Source organism: Perissodus microlepis, chromosome 19 (genome assembly GCF_051167445.1).
Source record: "Perissodus microlepis isolate ML-2025 ecotype Zambia chromosome 19, ASM5116744v1, whole genome shotgun sequence".
Classification (NCBI taxonomy): Eukaryota; Metazoa; Chordata; class Actinopteri; order Cichliformes; family Cichlidae; genus Perissodus; species Perissodus microlepis.
The window spans coordinates 9,553,430-9,573,789 of NC_140479.1; the positions used below are offsets into that span (position 1 = coordinate 9,553,430).

General features: G+C 39.4%; 1 protein-coding gene across 6 annotated transcripts in view; it reads left to right on the forward strand.

The window, feature by feature from the left end:
- The first annotated feature begins 6,129 nt into the window (after positions 1 to 6,129).
- The window catches only part of ralgapa2 (Ral GTPase activating protein catalytic subunit alpha 2), a 106,556-nt gene continuing 92,325 nt past the window's right edge, over positions 6,130 to 20,360 (forward strand). For 4 of the 6 annotated variants that reach the window (XM_084914970.1, XM_084914971.1, XM_084914972.1 and 1 more), the window contains exon 1: positions 6,131 to 6,603. In XM_084914970.1, the coding sequence (XP_084771096.1) occupies positions 6,498 to 6,603 (106 nt within the window). In that variant the 5' untranslated portion in view covers positions 6,131 to 6,497. Of the gene's footprint in view, positions 6,604 to 20,360 lie in introns of all 6 variants that reach the window. The other 2 variants (XM_084914973.1, XM_084914974.1) reach the window with 2 other exon arrangements.

Consider the following 20,360-nt stretch of genomic DNA (forward strand, 5'->3'; position numbering starts at 1 on the left):
GTACTGCATTGTCTCTGAAGCACTAAACCCTGTTAAAAAAACAAAAAAAAACAATTCAATTCACTAGATAAACGCCCATCTTTGAAATGCAAGGACGCAGATTGAACTGTTTGCCTTTAAATTCAAGAATGTTCTTTTGCCTTGGCACAAAGATGCACACCGCTGAATCGAAGCATTATTTCAGCTCCTTAACTGATCACCGCTGGAAACAATTCTGTATCAGCATTTAAAGGTACAAGGCTGTAATTCAGAAGGTAATTTCACATCTTAACAGAATCCAATTAAAAGCATGGACATTTCAATTAAACCTCCCCCCGGCTTGTCGCTACAGTGTCACAGCATAAGTGAAATTGGAATCAGATTACGGAAAGAATCTGAAGAAGTGTTTTTCAGCGCAATAAGGATCACGCATTGCTGATAGAGACCCCTGTCATGCATACTGCAGGAAAAAAATAGCCCTTCTTTGCTAACATTAGTCATTTAATTCTCCCTCGTTATTAATTTCACAGCAGATTACCTGAGAAGATACAAAATGCTGTCAGCAAAGAGTTTTAATTAAGTATGGGGTATGTTGCTAAGAGTACCTTATGTGAAACTGCTGCCTTATAATGCTCTTGTTTTAATTACTTCAGAGTGCCCCCTCATTAACCTCTGTGGAGATGTGCTCCAAACTGCTGGCTGAATTACACACACTGCACTCCGAAATTGCTTATATCCACATACAGATACTTGTATTAATATTTATATTACCAGAAATGATACGACTGTTTCCAGTTCTTAAAAAATAACTTTTTTTTTTCAATTTCAAAGTAAAAGAAAAAAACAGAAGCATTAGGAAATCTGTGCTTTGAACTTGCCAGCTGTGAGATAACCTTGGTGGCTAAGGGCACCATGACGACCCCTGGTGGGAGGTGTAATTTCAGATTAAAAGCCTGCATTTTTGCCTTATTAAAAAGAGAGAGAGGGAGAGAAAAAAAAGTCAACCTATAGTATGTGAGCTTTCTATACAGCACGTCTAACAGTGAGCCTGAAAATGTATTTAATTGAAATAAATATTTCAGAATTATCTCTGCTGTTCTGCATGTAATAATAACAACAAAGCGTTAAAAAAAGAAAAAGGAAGGTAAAATATGGATAGTCCCTTTTTGAGGTGCTGCATTGAACCAAACAAAGATTGCTTTTGTTTTTTCATTTTATTGCTCCGTGGCTCGTCTCTGTCAGGCAGCTGTGGGTGGTCGCTCAGCCTGAAAATGTGGGTCGCTGTGGACGTTTCCCTTTTGATCCTTTTCATCCTGAAGTTTCTGAATGGTCTGATATAGATTTCAAACATTACTCCAAAAGTGGGCTCCTGTTCAAAATATGCGGATGCACCACTGTCCACCCTCACACCTTAATGTGGTTTAACAGGATACATTAGCTTTTAATGGCACTTAATTGTACAAAAAGGAAATCCATAACCACATAAGGAGAAAAGTCAAGTATTTCCAAGCTCTTTATAAGAACAATTTAGAGCAGACAAGTGCTTTTCAAACCTTGGATTGGAATCAGTCCGACTGTCTGGCCATGAGAGCGGTGGTGTGCATTTGTAAGCCTACAGTGCCACCATTTGGTCGTGTTGGGGAGTGTCACATCTTTGAAAGCTGGGAATGAAAAATAACAAATTATGTTTGGTTATGCATCAAAAGTCCTGTTTAAAAAAAAAAGAAATAATTCAAAAATAATCTTACAGTTGCCACAGTAAGAGTTTTAAGTAAACAGTGGCTCTGCGGCAGGCTTCAAGCTCTGCCTCAGCGTCGGGTATATGATTTCAAACATGAGCTGGACCCGAACTCCTTCCAGGTGCCAAATTAGAGAGGAAAAGATCCAGTCCCATTGTTAGTGTTGATAGATTATCGTAGGTCCGTGGCATCTTAGATAACGAGCAATAACCTGCTCTTCAAGAACAGGGGAGGTTTGCCAAGAAGGAATGGTGATTACAGTCAATTAAGACTGATGACAAAGCACCAATAATAACCCAGTGTGTGTGTGAGCATGTGTGAGCTTGTTTTATTCACTCATTCTTCCAAACTACCCTGTTTTGTGTAATCAACATCTGTTGTGACAGGCACCCTCCTTTCTCAGAATGGCCCACTTCAGATAATGAGTGTCATACCAAACTGCAGGGCGAAGGCTGATTTTACTCCTCTTTTTACTCCTCCTCTTTGGCCTCTGCTCTCACTACCCTCTGTTTTCCTCTCTATCATTCAAGACATCCATTGTTGGGAACCTTGAAAACGAGAGACAAATGCTTTCACAGCATTGTCAGTGCTGGATATGTGGGGGTGAATGCAGTCTTGTTTTCTTTAATGAAAGCGATGCTTCACCGTTGACTAAATTTCTTGTTAATGTCTTTATTTTACATTCACAATTTTGTTTTTTGGTATTCAGACAAAACATGAGAACTTATGAGATTTTTCCTACAGATTATTCTGTTATTGCCATTTAAATGGATTCTGTCAGTCTTATCTGCACCGATGCACCTGCATCTGCAGACCTATGGCTATGAAGCATATTTACTCCTTGGGAAAAGAAAGAAATCCAGATCTGCAGCCTTTGCAGCTCAGCAGGTTTGTTTGCTTCAGTGGTTTAGGCGCCATCTTCTGGTAAATTAGGTCAACTCGAAGAACCCAGGATGGATGGTTGTGAGGACAATAATTAGAAAACAAAAAAATAGTATTACTTAACGTCATAAAGGATCTTTCCATATTTAAAAAAGTTTCCACCTGACCCCCTCAGAATCACATAAAATTAAGCCATTTGAATTTTAAACTCATACTATGAGCATTTCCTGAGTTACAGCCTCTCAGTCCACCTCATTCACCTTTTTCTACAGAAAGTTTGAGCAAAGCTTGTACAACCAAATCTTTATGAAAGTCCGCAAGTTGGTAAATATTCATAGCGCAAATTTTACATGGCTTCATTAAATACACTACACATTGTTCTAGAATATTTGCAGATCCTAAGGTGGGAGGTGCCCCATGATTTTTCATATGTAGCGGTGGCACGGTAGTTGTATAAACCTTTATTTTTTCACATAAGGCTAAAAAGATTTTAAGCCTGCAGTCGGACCTGTGTTTTTAATCAGTTACTAAGAAGCGTAAGTAAAATCATTTTAGTGTCAGAATTGCTTACAAAATGAGACCGATTGGTTCAGACAAGTAAAAGTGTGAGACTGCACTGAATGTCACTTTAGTGGGTTGATGTTCTTCAAACTTAATATTTATCTCAGAACGATGTTCTGAAAAAAATAAAACCCAGTAGTGTCATGAGTACAGTGAACTCTTTTTAAGGTATCATAACCGTGAGAGTACTTAAAACTACAGAAAAGCTTTGCTGTTTTGAAACTACCTTGTATTCTTATATTCATTCATCAAAACCTCCAGTTTAAAGTGTCAAGTGGGAGCAGCTGGAATGAGCAGTGAAGCTGTTATACTTTCATTCTCTTTTTAAGTGTCACCATAGCAGGGTGTGAATATCAAAAAATGCAAGTCCTTTTAATCTGAAAGTTGGGTTCCACGGTTCATTTTTAACTTCACTCTAAAAATTAGTGCATTCAGCTCTGAGAGTTTGCGGGAAGACATGAAATATTTTGGATACACCCTCTGACGTGTTCCCAGGCTTCCAACTACAGTGAGATAAAGTGCAGGCTTGTGTCTGCTTTTATACATATACAGCAGAGGAAATAATTAATATTAATGATCATTTACCAAGAGGCAGCCAAGAAACCTAAATGACTTAAAGTTCCTCCTGAGATGTGTGCGAACCTGGTGACCAACTACAGCAAAGGTCTCACCAAGGGTTTCTCCACCACGCACTAAATGATGACTTCCTTGAGGATCAAATATTTATTTCACTCGGTTTAATGTGTTAAACCGAATTTAATTTAATGTGTTTTTTTCCGGACTTTTGGTTGATATTTTGTCTCCTTCCAAAAAGTGAAACTACCAGACAAAATGAGAAGCTGTAAAAAATGAACGACGGAGTGAACTGGGATCTACGTGCAGAGAAGCCAAAGAAAAAGCAAGATTAAGACCTAAAAAGAAGAAACCAATATATAGTGGGCCAAGGAGCAGCATGGATGAAAGTGATGTTCAGTGCCGAATGACAAATCTGCAGTGTGAAACATTTAAACACTACCTGAACAAATTTCCTGGCTAATGGGGTTGCATATCAGGTAAAGTACCGGGCGGCATGACCATCATTAACTCAGCACTATTCACACAGGATCACACTTGCATGTTGGACATTTTTCTCATCTGACAGAAAGTAGGTTTGGTGATAATGAAGCCATTTTTCAGGATCATAATGCATCTTGCTACAGAGCAAAGAGTGCTCAAAAAGGCAGCTAATATCAACTTCGTGCCATGGTCAGCAAACAGTCTGGATCTAAGTCTGATTGAAAATTTATGGTGGAAATTGAAAAAGTACATTTCCATAGTGAGTATCCATGCTGGAAAGCTGATCTGCCAGCCGCTATTTGGGAAGGCTGGTTGAGAGAGCAGGTTGATACAGAATATTGCTTTTCATTAGTGAAATCCATCCATGCCTCAGAAAAATCAGGCCGTTATGAAAGCCAGAGGAGATGCAATAAATTATTAATTTTGGTGTTTTTGTAGATTACGCCATCATTTTCCCTCAACATCGAGTGTTTCCATTTCTACTTGATCTGGAAAAAATATAGCATTAATTAAAATAATTCCATTTAATTTATTTGAGGCATGTTTGGCTGTTAGACAAAGAAGAAAAGCAATAAGAGTGAAGGGAAAGGTTGAAATGATGGTACTGAGACCTGCTAAGATGTTTGATTTGAAGATGGTGGAGCTGACAAAAAGACGGGTGTTAAGGTTTTTATTGAGTGTGACCAGGATGGAGAAGATTAGAAATGGCTACGTCAGAGGAGCGGTTCAGGTTGAGCACTTTGGGAACAAAGTTGGAGAGGCGAGGTGAGATGATTAGGACATGTGCAGAAGTGGGATAGAGCATATACTGGATACAGTGGACAAAGGATGCTGAAGATGGAGCTGGTCGGCGGGAGGAAAAGAGGAAGACCTCAGAGAAGATTTATGGACGTAGTGAAGGAGGACATGCAGAGGGCTGGTGTGACAGAGAAGGATGGAGCCAGGTGATTCCCTGTGATAAAGGGAGCAGTTGTGTCATAATTGTGATTTGTTTATGTCCTTCAAAAAGTGGTGATTTCATTTGTTAGTTACCCTTAGTTTTGATATTACTTTCATTTGTTTAATTTAATATGTGTGAACATACGCACCGTGTCCCTCTCTAGCTTTAGTGTTAGAGACTAAAAGGGAAAGCATTCTGTACATTCTTTCAAATCTTATTTTAGTTAGTGTTTCAAGAGCATATTATTTTAGTTTGTTTTTGTTTGTTTGGGTTTGTTTTTCAACCCAATTATACTTTTATACTTCAATTCACTAATTATACTAAACTCACCTGATGACCTTGTGTTGGACAAAATGGGCAATCACTACTTTATCTTTAATTTCCATGAAACAAATTCTAATTTGCAAGCACATTTCTGTTTGTTGTTGTTGTTGTTGTTGTTATGCCAAAGGGTGATTTATGAAACAGGATTTATGACTGGGGTCATATATAAAAAAATAAAGAAATTACCTCTTTTACAAGTATCTTTATGAGTCTGAGTTATTGTACCTACAAAAAAAAAATCAGAACTGTGATATTATCCTTGTTACAATTTCCTCTTGGTTCGATCTCTTGTAAAACACATTTTTAATGTGAATGACATTAAAATAAAGAATAAACTTTCTTTCTGTTCTTTCTGCTTAAAAATGTCTTAATATCATTCATGAAAGACATGTTGAACATAGGCCAACGAGTCATTTACAACAGTTTAAATACAGACAATCATTTTGGGGAAAATAGTGGAAATCACTTTTTAGCACTTCTTATCAGTGTATAGTATCATGAATATCCATCCACTGCTCTGTAGTGTTTTACCTCAGACACCAGAGGGCGCTTGGGAGCTATATCAACCCCCTTTTATCAAAATAAAGAGGTATACAGTCTCACAGTCCCATTTTTAAACTAAAGCTTGCTGCCAATACTCAAACTTTTAGACAGGACAGTGCACTCAAGCCCACTACTATCAGTCTCTGAAATTAAAGTAGACAAACTCCTCCGTGGTGCTTTGAAAAGTCTGTTCTTAACAGAAATGAGTAACCTTACTTCTAGCAGGGACGGAGAGTAAAGCTGAAGGTGCAAGGTGTAAAAGACATAAACATCGAGGCGTATTCATGAGGTCTAACCACGCCTCCGTTAGACTGCGCTTCCGTGTTTACACACCCACAAAAACAGGAGACTCTAGCGGCCGTCGGGCGGCTGTTTACCGAGCAAGCAGTGAGGAAAGTGACAGCCACACGGGAGGCTCGGTGTATGGTGAAACACAGGTGATTTCAGCTTTCACGGTCGCATTTTAAAGCGTAATGTTCACTCGAAGGGGGCATGGAGACGTCAAGAAATCTACACAGAAAGTTCTGGACCCAAAGAAGGATGTGTTTACCCGGTTCAAACACCTCCGGACTCTGTTAGGTGAGTGAAATGTCACCGGGGAGCTGGATGCTGCATCGTCGAGGCTTAGCTAAGTGGAGCTAGCTAGCTGGCACCAGCAGACTGCTAACGTCAAACAAGGCGTCAGGTCAGCTGGCTGCTTAGTGCGAGTCCAGCCGGCTGACCTGTAACATGCATCTGCATTATGCTGGTACCCTCTGCTGTTTGAAGTCTTTGTTCATTTAAAATATGAGACAAATCGCACTGTGATGAGGCATGGATGCTAGCTAATACAAGCTAGCTCCCCTGCGGCTACTTAGCCAGCCAATAATGCTAACTGATGCAGGGGAAACAGATGCCGAGAACAGGCTTCGCTGCTCTTCGGTCCTGTGCCATCATTATAGTGTTAAACACGTAACTGAAGCTTCGTCATTCAGCATCGAGTCGCACAGGTTGAAGTCTCTGTTTGGACTTTTGGAGAGAGGACAGGGCTTTCTTACTGCAGGTTACCTTCCCGAGTTTCAGTCAGCTTGCCTCTACCTTTTTTTTCGAGAAATTTGACATGATAATGACATAAACGTGTTACACGAGCAGTCATTTATTTTAATCCACTGGACAAGGAAGTGCAGAATTTATGAGGCTCATAAAACTGTTGTCTTCCTGCGCTGCGTTAATAAAAAAGAGACACGACTATGTTCTGCAGTCACCTGACTTGTGTTGTCCATACGAGCTGTTAAACGGTCTGAGTTTGCACGGCTTGTTCCATTGATAAACTGTAACTGACAAGTGCATGCTGAATCTACACTGATTTAAGCAGAACCGATGACGTGCAAGTTGTACATTTTATCATGCCGAATCATATCAAAGACAAAAATAAATGCAGGGCTGGAATTTGAAGGCACCATCATCCTTTTTATAAATGAAGAGCGCATCCATTGGCTGAAAAATATATATGATAGGCTAATATCTGGTGATATGTCACTGGTGTATTATTGGTTTCTCGTATTTGGAACTCAAACGTTGTATTAGAGGTAAGGAGGTCAAATGTTACAGTCGCCTCCCATCAGAACTCTGTTGACAACATCATGAATGCTGTAGTACTATATCTTGTGCTCTTCTGTTATTCTCCGTGCTTTGTCAGTAATCGAGGTCAGTGTGGAGAGGAACAAAGAGATCTGGAGAAAAACTGCAATCTGCTCACTCTGAGTGCAATAAATCATGTCTTTCAGAAATATCATTCAAAGTAGGTCATGTATGTGTATTTCTTTTCGTGGACCACACAGAGGTGAACATCTAGGCAGTTAATTTTCTCTTGTTTTTATTTGATGATTAATGGTTATATCCCCAGAGTAGCTGGAAAACAGATGCAGTAAACACAGTTTCTTCTCTTGTTTTCATTTAGATTTTATTTTATTTATTTTTTTACATAAAGCTTTGAAAAATATTGGAAACCTTTTTACATATTGTCCCAAAATACACACGATGACTGATTTGGGTAAGTTTTAGTTACAGTAAATACTAATTGCTTTTAGTTAGAGCACTTTTAGAGCTTCTAAAGTTTGGTATGTCTGTGGTGGCAGTGGAATTCAGAGCAAAGTCCGAGCACGTTTGCCATGTTTAGAGTTTAAACCATTGGTTCATTGACACGTGCCTGCTTGTAACCTTTTCATATAGTGACTTGTTATCCAATTTATTGATCCTCAGTACTGCAGCAGGATTGTAATAGCCACTGTCAACAGTTGTAGCTTGAGCAAAGCTGTGGGAAGTTGATATGGTTGAAGTTTTTTTGCTATCATAGCAAACTTTCAATGTCAAGACTAGTACAGCCAAGGTGGAGGTCAGTGCAGTGCTCTGCCTGTCATCTGTGTTTTTCTTTCCCTCATGTGCAGCTAAAGATAAGGCTGGTCTGTTTGTCCAGCAGCTGATAGTTGGGCCGACGTTGCAATGTCCCCCAAATTCCCAGATTACACCGAGCTTGCAGTTCAGGAAGGATTTCCTCCTGGTTCTGCTGGTTCCTGTGTGGCAGGAAGCTTGATGAGAGATGGGGTGAGGTGGAAGACAGGGCAGGACAGGGACTTGGATAGAGCTGACCTTCTTTCACCAATCACGCTGTTTTATCTTTTTGAAATATTTAAATGTTATTATTCATAACACTAGCAAGAGAAGACATTTCCAGAGGCGGCAGGCTGGAACAGCTTCTGGTGGGAGGAAATTTACAACCTGTATGTCAAGCATCCACAGCTGGGGTTTACCACACTCATTTACTATGTCCCAAGGAGAAGATACCATTAAGTTTGTTTTTTAATGACTGTTATGTTTTCAGTAATCCTTTAATTTCTGCACAGAAGTTTTCAACCCGCTCGTCTTCTCTCAAGGTCATTGTCTATTAAGTTATCCAAAATTTGACCTCTTTATGTCATTGCAACACCAGAAATTTGGTAAACAGGCTTGTTAAATCAGTCGTACTATCAGCAGTATTGTACTTGAAAGGACAATCTGTGGTCTGGGCTATTTTCAGAGTGGCCCTCTATTGGTTTTCTGCTCACTGAGCCGATCTGTGGGATAGAGTGTGAAAGCTGCTGCATGTTAATTTGCTGGTCATGCCTGGCTGCATTTGGCTGAGGTTGTTAATTACAGGAGCCCAGCAAAACCACCTGATCACTCACTGCTTCACACACTTGTGGCACCAACCACTTTTCCTTTGACTTCTCTCTGTGCAAAGTCTTTCTCATCCTCGGCCCCCACCTGCTGAGCTCGCTGTGCATCCCAGTGCTCCAGGTTGTTCATAGTGACCTGGAGTATGATGATGAAAGTGTAGGAAATCCTTCATTGACATGAATGTAAACAACAGTGTTTGTCTGGAGGAATACCCATTGTATCCCCGGGGCAGTATTTCTTTTCTTAGTGCCAAGTCAGCTATAAACGAGTCACGCTGCTGCATTTGAAGCTCGTAAATGTTTAACTCAAAGCTTTTCGTTTGTGAGGACTTGAGACCGGGTGCTTTGGTTGAAGGAGTAAATTAGCTGTTGTTTCTTTACTTTTCAGCTGGTGTAAACAGGCTCAGCTGGAATCTGCTTGTGAACTGCACTGGAACAAGTGTTGCCAGTGATAACACTCAGGTGTGTTTGTTGTAGGTCTTGGTATTTTTAAGTTTGCAACCAAAGGTAAAACCTGGGGAAAAAATGAAGCTCTGTACTCATCGTTCACAAAAAATGAAAATGGTGTCATTACACTCTGCCTTTCTTCGTGTGCTGTTGTGTGGGTCGGGGTCAACTGAAAGTGCTGCTGTTAGAGGAGGAAATCACAAGTTGAAGCACCAGGGGGAACAATGAGCACAACACTGGAAGTGCTCTCAAGAAGGTCCTCTGTGTGGCTGAAGTAAAGGCTGAGATCACTTGACTTCTGATTCTGCCCCATTTGTACAACACTCAGGTTAGACTTGTGAACAAGTTCAGCCTCTTACCATCTTTTATCCCACACTGTGTAGGCAGGATATCAACACTTAAAAAGTGTAGTGCAGTTCAATGCAAGTGTCATATTAAACTGTCCGTTCGGGATTTTATTAACCTTTCACAGTCTTGGGTTTTGTTTCTTATTTTCATGCTATCACCAACTAAACTTGTATCCGAGTCATCATGGATGATTAAAGCTTTTTGACACTAATTGGCATAAATGGACTCTTTAATGTTACAAGTAAAATAAATCTGACCACCTTTAAACCAAAACATTTACCTGGTTTCCAGATAAATGAAGAAGTATGCAGAAAGAAATCATTGTTAGTTCCCTGTCAGATAAACTGTTAATACAATGATGTCAGAAGCATTGTGTGCTGCTTAGATTAGATGGCAGCTTTAACAGCTCTGTAGTGTTGCCTATTACAGCAGCACCTCCTCTCATAATGGTCTAGGCATTTAGCATCTTAGCACGTACTTAACTAATGCCTTATTAAGAGAAGCACAGAGATGCTTTAGAATAGAAATGAGGAATATCTAACACACTGTATAATCATGGAATAGTGTAAAGCTGCCTGATTTGACTGTACATTATAAATGGTTGTAGACTTTATCAGTTCAATTTATATTTAATATATATTTGCTCATAAAGGTGAATGTTTTTAACTGCTTTATATTAGTTGATAGGGTCGGCAGGACTATGACTCTGTCATGGATATCAATTAATTATTTATTGTGTTGCAGTGACATCTACCAAGGTGGTCATGTTAACCACATGGTTTATTTAGGCTGCCCTCTGTACAACAGGAGGGGAAGATCTATTTCCTTTCATAAAGTCTATAATTTTTACTGTCTTGTCAATCAAGAATGGGAGCAGCTACTGGCATCAACAGGTAGACGATGCTTCTGCAGCAAAACAGAACTTAGCCATGCAGGTTATCAAATAGTCACTTCTAGATGTTATTGTTACTTACTGTGCTGCTTCACTGATTTAAGTACCCTTTGAGTCAGTAATAAAACCCAAATATGTGTATATCATGGTGCAGTTGATCGTAATGAAAGTGTCAGCTTCAGTCTCTCGGGGCTATTTATCAGAAGCAGCAGTGCCCCCCTCCCTAGAGACAACTAGACTTCTTAAAAATTGATCCTTAAAAGAAGAGACTGGATTATAACTGTCATGATCTCAAAAATGTAAAAGCAGCAAAACAGGTTTGTTTTTGTCCACATCTGCAAAAAGGCTCATGTGAGCCTATTACAGTGTGAAAAATGTCTGATGATCTAACAGATAGCTGCTGGGCAGACGAATGTAAAACCTCATCCACGTATTTGTTTTAGATAAATCAGTGGAAGAGCTTTTTTAAAAGAAGTTATAGAGGAACTAAGGTAAGCTGGGGAAAAAGCTTCAGTTCTACATAAAGACTGAGTTATCTGCCCACACACAGAAAGCAGCTGGAAGGTGAAAAACGAGTGTTTTGACCAGTAGTTGTCAGAGTCACTCTGGTAAATGAATGATGATTTATTTATTCATTAGCTACATTGGAACAGATCAGAGATTAATAACTCTGTAGGCAAAGAGCTTCAGGCTTTAAGAAAAAGATTAAAAAGTAGATGTAATAAGAGGAACAGTTTGTTTCCACCCTTGTTTCTGCTGTTAATGTTGGTGGCTTCTAAACTGGTGGCAGTGTCAAGATAAGCATTTGGCAGTACAAAGAAGTCCTATCCCGCAGTCCCTGGGTGATTAGAATTGCAAATCATGGCACCATAAAACAGAAACTAGCTATTGCGCATTATAAATGCTGGATCGGCACACCTCAGTAGGAGTGGAGAGCTCTTATTAGGGTTAAGTTGGTGTTGAAGTACGTCCATACCGTAGTAATGACAGTTTTAGGGTGTCCCGTGTCTGTGTTTTCAGGTGTTTCTCATACACCATCAGAATAAACTCTGTGGCCATTTCTTTGAGTCTTTTGGAAATGTTCTTGGCTTTATTTTCTTTTTGCCATCACTGCTGTTTATAAGAGCCCACATTTCAGATATAAAGATATGTTTAAATCACATGCTTTTGAATGAATTCCTTTCCTCCCCTTTTAGCTACAGGCCAGCTGATGAAATGGAGAGAAAAACACCACAACCCTGTGTTGTGCTGTGGGTGATCTGTGTTTCACCCACTGCAAAACCAGTTTGACAGGTTTCGCTGTTGACCTTTCCTGTTTTTATAATGGCCAAACTTAAACCTAGCCCCCGTGTTTTACTGTGGCAGCATGTTATTGAGATCTGATCTCAGGGTGGATTTACATTTCATGTTGCCTTTTTGAATGCACAAGCTCCCGCTAATCTTAAGCAGTTTTAAAGCAAAGTAAAAACAAACACTCAGGTCTGGCTTACAGTACATCAGATTAGCAGTTTGAGTAAAGCACAATCGAGGCTGGTGTTTGTTTCAAAAATAGTCGCTGACAAATTGATATTCAATGAAAATAGAACTCCAGAAATATAATGAAGGTTGTTTGGGGTTACACACTTGCAGGTGTTCATGTGACCTTGCCTTGTGGTGAGCTGTTGCGTCTTTACCTGTCTGCTTGTTTCAGTTTGGTCTTTCTTTTCCACAGCTCTCAATAAAAGTAAAGATGGTGCGTGGAGAGGAAGAGTGAGTGTTGCCAATTTAGCAGCTCAGTTCTGCGATAAGCTGTTCTCTAATGTGTGGGCTCAGGTCAGGCTTTGCCAGTTCTAGCATGACCACTTCACACTGTGCTCTCTGTAGACTCATAGGCCCCAATCTGTTACACAGCTAGACACTAACTGCAAGTCAAGAGGCATTCATGCAGTGTTTGGCATGGGGGCACCATAATGAAATGACATGGACCAAAAGTGATGGGATTGGAGGAAAGTCCTTTTTCATCACAGTTTCATTCTTGTGATTGATTTAATGAAGCTCTACACCCTCAACCATAAATAATACGTCTAAATAGGACTCTAGTTTTTATCCACACCATCATGTTACATCATGTTATGACAAGCCTGATGATATTTAGTTTATGGTCTTCCATGAATATAGCTGATGCTTTGAGAGTGTGGCAGCCTTTGCAGTGTTGCTTTACCCTAGCACCATGTTAGTTATGGGTCCACCAATTGATCAGTGAAGCATTGGCTAATATACAAGTCGGCAAGGTGTGAGTGCCTCTGACAAATGAGAGGATATTCTGATATTGGACATGTCTGTTAGGTCATGTCATTTTTGTGGATCTTGTATCTAAAATCCAGTTTTATAAGTTTGAAAGATTACGATGAGTAAATGACTGTTTCAACCATAAACATAAAGTTTGGAAATATTTTATTTATTTTCTTAAGCTAAGCTCACAATCAGCCAACCACTTGTACATTTGCCCAGTGCTGCAAAATAAAAACTCTAATGGCTGAAGCAATCCATACAAGACGAGTCTTGTCAGTACTAAAACAAATGGCTCTAATAGACCCCCTGATAAGGAAAATCATTCTGTCCCAGCGAGCATCGAATTATGATTGACATCTGTAGATTGGCAAAGCCTGGAGCGCATTTAGTAACACAAATGTTCACTGTGTGCTATCAAGGCCTCAAATGTGCCTCACACTGATTGCTCCTTATTGCATCATGTGACAGACTTGTCCTTCTCTGCTGGTTGCAGCAGATTTATGATTAACTTTGTTTCACTTTGGTCAAATATCAACCTTCTGTGGGTTGCAAAGAACTTCCTACAGGAGATATGTTTTCCTGTTTTCTCTTCTTCTTCATTTACATTCATGAACGTGGAATTTTAGGACTGATAATTGACTCTACGTGTTTGTCATGTCCCATTTTAATAGTGTGGATACTGTAGATATATTAAATATTTTTAGAAGAAGTTACATATTAACTCTTTGCTTCTTCTTCTTTTTTTTTTTTCTTTTTTTTTTAAAGCACAGACAGCCACAAAAAAGTTAGAGTAACTTGGCATACTCTTGAGCTTATTAGCAGTTACTGAGATACTTTAGAAATGGTTGAAATCTGTTAACCTTACACTTAAATGAAACCAGCTGACAGCAGCAGGTCTCTCCTTTGTTGTCTGCCCTTAGATTGTTTTTAACTAAGTATAAAACATTCAAACTCTGCACACTGACTTTATATCTTTAGTTTGTTCCAAAGGTATTCAAGTATTGTTGCATGTCTTAATAGTAAGTTTCCATCAGCACTGCATTAATGGTGCCCCTGGCTTCCCTTTGATTAGCAGCATTTGTTGACAAAAATTTTATTATGTCAGTATTTATTTTGGGTGGAGCACAAATGGGTTCACTCCCAGTGCTAAGACAGACATCGTTAAATAATATTGTGAAGGCCGTACCACATTATAAGAAAAATGTCCCCTCGACACAGAGCCTTTCAAAATGTTACCAGTATTGTTTTACCAGCAGCATTTTTATTCTGAATGCAGTGCAATAACTGACAAGTTTTTTTTATTCAACATTAAAACATGTTGAATAGAAAGACTTGGCTCATGTTGGTCCACTTACATGTTTCAAATGTCATGTTTGGTGTCTGTCAACAAATAAGAGGACTGTTTGCGTGCAGACTTAGTATGTCACCCTCTTAGGGTTTTCTTCCACTCTCTCAAAATGATTCCACACTTTGGATTTCCTGCCTGACATATGTAATTACTGTAACTAATTACTGTAACCACTGGTAGCAGCCATGATAACTGTTTGAGACACACTGTCACCGCTTTCACTAAGTTAACTTGACTAAGAATGATCAAATAGCATTTGGGTGGCTCTGTGAATCATGCTGTCTGTTAGTGGAGGATCGTAGCTCATCATGCAAACAGCCACAGAGCAGGATGGGGAGCAGGAAAAACAGTTTTTATGTAGTGTCCATAACTGGCTTCATATTCATATAGAATTTCCATTATTTCTGGAAGGATAACGGTAATAATATTCTTACTTAAATGCATTTTGTTAATTGGAATATTTTATAGCTAAGGTACTTGAGTAGAATAGCTAAGGGTATTGCTGCTGACTTTTGCAGTTATTATTCAATAATAAATACATATAAATAAATGAAAAATGTTTGACCTGGTTAAAGAACTGAATATTCTCAAGAAATCCTGAAGGAACAGGCGTATCTTTATTATGATCAATCTCCTGCAGTCTCTCTAAATTTGGGAAGTATAATGCCATCCATAGTGCATTTGTCGCCTTCTCCTTTAGCTGGCATGCCATATCTGTGCTCCTACGTGTTGGCAGCCTCCAGGCATCCGTGCCGGGGCCCTTAAAGAGTCCTCTGTGTCTAATGTGAGCATTCAGCCAAGGGCACATATCAGTCTCTTCTCTCTCTCATCTCCTTTCTGGCAAGAATATAGTGCACCTGCAGTGCTAGCTAGCCCAGGACTAATGCAAATTAGAGTGTGTCTGATCAAAGGCTTTATTCGACTGCTTTTTGTGTATGACGTGGCATACTAATGATTCAGCTTTAATTGAAATAAGTGGCGTACACTGGAATTTACCCAGAGACTTAAATGTGGTTTAACAAAACCTGTTACACTGAATGTCAGTTTTTATTGGATGTGTTGTCTGCTGATTAACTTTAAACAGGGGGAGTAGGCAGAGTGGCCCATCGTGGCCCATCGCCTTCAAAGAGCAAACAGCAGAAGAGCACACCAATTATTCAGCTAAAACTTGAGACTGTTCTGCTTTACCCAGCGGGTGGCTGCTGTTCATTTTTCCACCTTATTTGAAATGGTTATGCATCAAAGGATGTGCAAAAGCGTTAGATAACACTTGAACACTGTTTGGGGTATTTCCAACCACTCTCACCATAGCAGCTCTCGGTCTCTTTGTTGTAGAAGTCACAGTGAGATGTAAGGAAGCCTCATTCATGTCATGATGATGATGATGATGATATGAATTATCCGATAACAGCGCTGCCAAAGATCAGAAAGTAAAGGTATAATCTGTCATTTTTTAATTTTTTTTTTTTTACAGGAGGACAAGCTGATAATATTAGACTGAACATTTTGAAAAGATACTGTGTTTAACGGCTGTGCAGTATATAAGATTATGGCTCTTAGCTCTGGCTGCATATTATTGTTTTGCAGCTGGTCGTTTCACACAGGGGTGGAACATCTGCCCTTTCCTGACAGTTAACAGGAAACATCACAATGGAGAACTGTGTCCTCCAAGCCAAACCTGGCATGGCTGGTGTGTTTGGCATGTATTTATTAATTCCATTGTAGAAAATTGCAGATCTCCGAATCATTAACTTATCACTGTCAGCACCATTTAGAAGAGTGTTCATGCAATTGTTTGTTTAACAATAGGGCTGACTTGGTGATCCCCACAAGTCATTTTTACTGCATTTTATGCAACCAAAAGGCTTTATGTGAGTATGAAGCCTTATTGGGCACTTTATCAGAAAATAAACAGTAACTGGAAGGAACAAAATAGCACCTGTGGCATGAACTCGGCATTTGACGTTTGAAGGCAGTTAGCTCTTTAGATTTATGCAGTCGGCACTAAATTGTGCCTCTCAGCAGATATTGAGATTTATCAGACCAAGGCACAATTTCCACTCATCAACTGTGTGTGTGTGTGTGTGTGTGTGTGTGTGTGTGTGTGTGTGTGTGTGTGTGTGTGTGTGTGTGTGTGTGTGTGTGTGTGTGTGTGTGTGTGTGTGTGTGTGTTAGATTTCTGCCCTCGGCCTGCAGATACCCAGACGTGATCTTGTTGTTTCTTGACTCTGTCTCAGTTTGTTGTGCACTTTGAACGTTTCTGAAACTCAGCTCAAACCAGTTTGGCCACACCCCGTTTACTCTTTTCACCAATAAAAGTGTTTCATTCACCCATTTTTATTGTGTTTTTGAACTTCTTCAATAAACCCTAGAGGCGTGTGTGAGACATTTCTAACAGCAGCTTCATAAATCATATAAGCATGTCTATCACCAGTCATGCTGCCACTGCCAAAGTTAGAGCATTTTTACCCAGTATGATTCTTGATTAATTCAACACTAATTCCTGTGTTGTATCTCCATGCTACCATGCATTGCCTTCCTATCTCATTATTTGGCTGATTGCATTTCATTATCATTTCATTTCCTGTTTTTGACGCGAGCAGATGGAGAATGACAGATGGAGGCATGTCATTCAAAGGACTGAGTTATTTTGTTGGAATTGGAGGATGCAGAGTTATCCCCAGCATTCCCGAGTCTGGAGAGCAGGTTCTGTCGCTTTCTGTCCACATCCTGTTACCTGATGATGTTGGTGAAGAACACAGAGTTGAAGGGTCTTGCTGGATATCTTCTCACATTGCTGGATGCTATTGAACAATTTAATTCTTTCATTTAACACATTTCTTTCATAAAAAGCAAGTCCTGATGTAGCAAGCATAAGAAATAAAGTTCCTCTCCTTCTGTAAATCATTAATGGCTTAGCAGACCATTAGTAGCTGGCAGTGTGATCAGATATTAGAGTATTCTCATTACTGAATTTTAATGCATTAACCCTCTCCATGTAGCCTGGACAGTAGGTCTGTTAGGAGGGATTGTATACACTCCCAATCACAACTAGGCTCTTTATCTGAACTTTTGTACTTGTAGGCAGCTGACTGTCAGCTTTTTCCAACATCCTTAAGGCCTTAAGGCTTAAGGATGTTGGCATACCCACTGCTGAAGAGCGCAGACTAGTATCACAACAGCTTGATGTATGAAATTCACCCAGCACCATAAACATATGAAGATAAATGATAATATTTAATTTAGAGGCATTTAGTGATGAATTGTTACACAATTCTTTTCTTTTCTTTCTCCGTCTTACATTACAGGTACATGATTTTCTAATATAATCTGTTTGATATGAAGACTTTTTTTTATTGTATTTTATCCACAGAGCTCTTAAGTACACATAGTTTCATCTCAGGGCACTTTTATATTGTAAGGTCAAGTTCTTACTGTTTATTATACACAGGACATGTTAAGGCCAATGTGCTGAATCCAAGTTAAAGATTGTGCATCTGCACTTCTTCCATGTTTTCAAAGCTACTGGGAAAGCAGTGAATAATCCTTCATTCTTCCTGTGCTCAGAGGTGACTGTGGGTTCTTGCACTAGCTTCAAAGGATAACACATAGTAGAGTTAGGGTTGTCAGGTGGGCACCTACCATCCCCTGCATTTTGCTGATTTAGCCATTTTTTTTAATGGTTTGCTCCAATGCCTGTCCTTTTAATCTTATTTAAAATATATTCTGTACAGTTTTACTAACTAATAATAATGTATTAGTCTAGTTTGTCTTATATTCTTAGGTGTACAGATCCTAGAATAGGAAAAAAGTATACCTTTAGTTTTCTGATGTGCACTGACTGGTGTATGTTCTTGTCATTAAAGCGGCTGTTCTGTTCTAAATGATAACGCGTCAGCCCTGCTTCCACTATGACTTTGTATGTTTTGTTTAATATAAACAAGCCCCTAAAAATAATCAGAGGTCATTCTCAGCTTTTCATTAGCAGCATTCATATGCAGCATGTCCTAAAAGCTCACTTTTTAAAAGCTTGTGATGTTACTACAGCCCATGGGCTCACGGTTTACCAGACACAGACACTCATTGAGCCAGATAATAAAAACCTTTTTTTTTTTTTTTTTTTTTTTTTTTTTGGAAGTGATTGAAAGATTGGAATTAGGGGAATGATGTTATACAAATGTGCATAACAACTTTGATTTTTAAAATAGTAACGTGGATAGTAGGGCTGGGCCATACCATACGGTTCACAGTAATATCGGTATAATGTTGGGCAACGATAAGAAAATTAAATATTGCGATAGAATATGGGTAAAACGTGCATGTGCAGTGCCTTTGTTTTCATACGCACATGGTGGAAAAAGCATGGCGGCGACGGAGAATGAGAAGGGAGAAAGCGGATCGTTGAATGAAACGGATGAACCAGAACTGGTTTGTAAAAATGCTGCAACCTCAGTGGTGTGGAACTGGTTTGGCTTTCGTCCGTCAGATACACTAAACTCACATTAAACAGTATTATAATCATTCTTTATGGTTCACACTAACTAAATAGGGTAGCAGATAGGGCTGTGCGATATGACCAAAATCTCATATCCCGATATAAAACATCTATCGTCCCAGTAACGATATAAATCACAAAAAATTTAATATTTTCTGTAAATTCTGTGAATCTCGGGTAGGTGAAGTGTTTCCAGCTGGGCGTCGTGTACCTGGAGTCGAGTGTTTTAACCGATGCATGAAACTACACATTTTTAGACATAAGTTGTAAAGGCTGCCGTTTTCTTTGTATTTATTACACGGCGTGCTGCGGGGAAAAGCCTGTTCTAACGTTTGAGTCTAAGGTTTATTTTTTAGCACCTGACAAGTTTTTTTTTTTTTTTTTTTTTTGCTTCTCATCCGTCAACACTCTGCATACTTTTTCATGTGATTCCGTTTATTTTAAAAATTCTCAACAGGATCTTGAGCTTTATTGTGAAAGGTTTATGTGGAAAATAAACAAGCGGACATGCGATGGTTTTACCGTCGTTGTTGCTAACGACAACCCATAAAAACAGGCGCTTGTCCATCCGTAGTGTGGTTATATTAAATATAAGAGAAAGAGAGAACTTTAATAAATTAATATAGCCACTACAGTGACCATCAAAACGATGAAAAAAATATTGCCGTAAACAGTTTATTTTGCGACACCACGAAACAAACAATAGCGTAAAATGAAACGATAGACGTTTTTATATCGTCATCCGATATATATCGTTATATCGAACAGCCCTAGTAGCAGAGAAACGCCAAACTGAGCAACATGAGCCTTTAAAAAGGTTTGGTGTATTATTCTGTGCAACATTTCTGATTCTGGATAACTAGAATATTTCCACCTGTGCATCTGGGGCTACTTTACTCTGAGCCGCTCCCAAGTGACCAAGCTTCTCACCGTAGCTCTAAGGGAGAGCCCAGGCACTCTTCCATTGAAGGCGTATTTCAGCCTTCATCATCTGCAGTCTCACTCTGCGTTTTCCCGGTTTTTCCTCAGCGGTTAGCGAGTGATTTCTGGAGGTTGGTGGCTGTCTCTGGGTTAAATCGGTCACACAGAGTATGTTTTGATTGACCTTGTGTTTCCTTTGGTCTCGCAGATTCCTGGGGTGGCCCATAGTGTTCATGCAAGATGCATTTGTCTGCAAGCACTTGTTACCTTATGGAGAACATTCTACTTTAAAGTAATAGTTGTCTTTACTGCTAAATCATGCGACAGGGGCTTTAGTAGTCGATTTTGTAGCAACTGCCTGCAGCCACTCGCAACCACTCAAGGAATTTTTTTTTCTCCATAGCAACTGGTGGCTGGCTA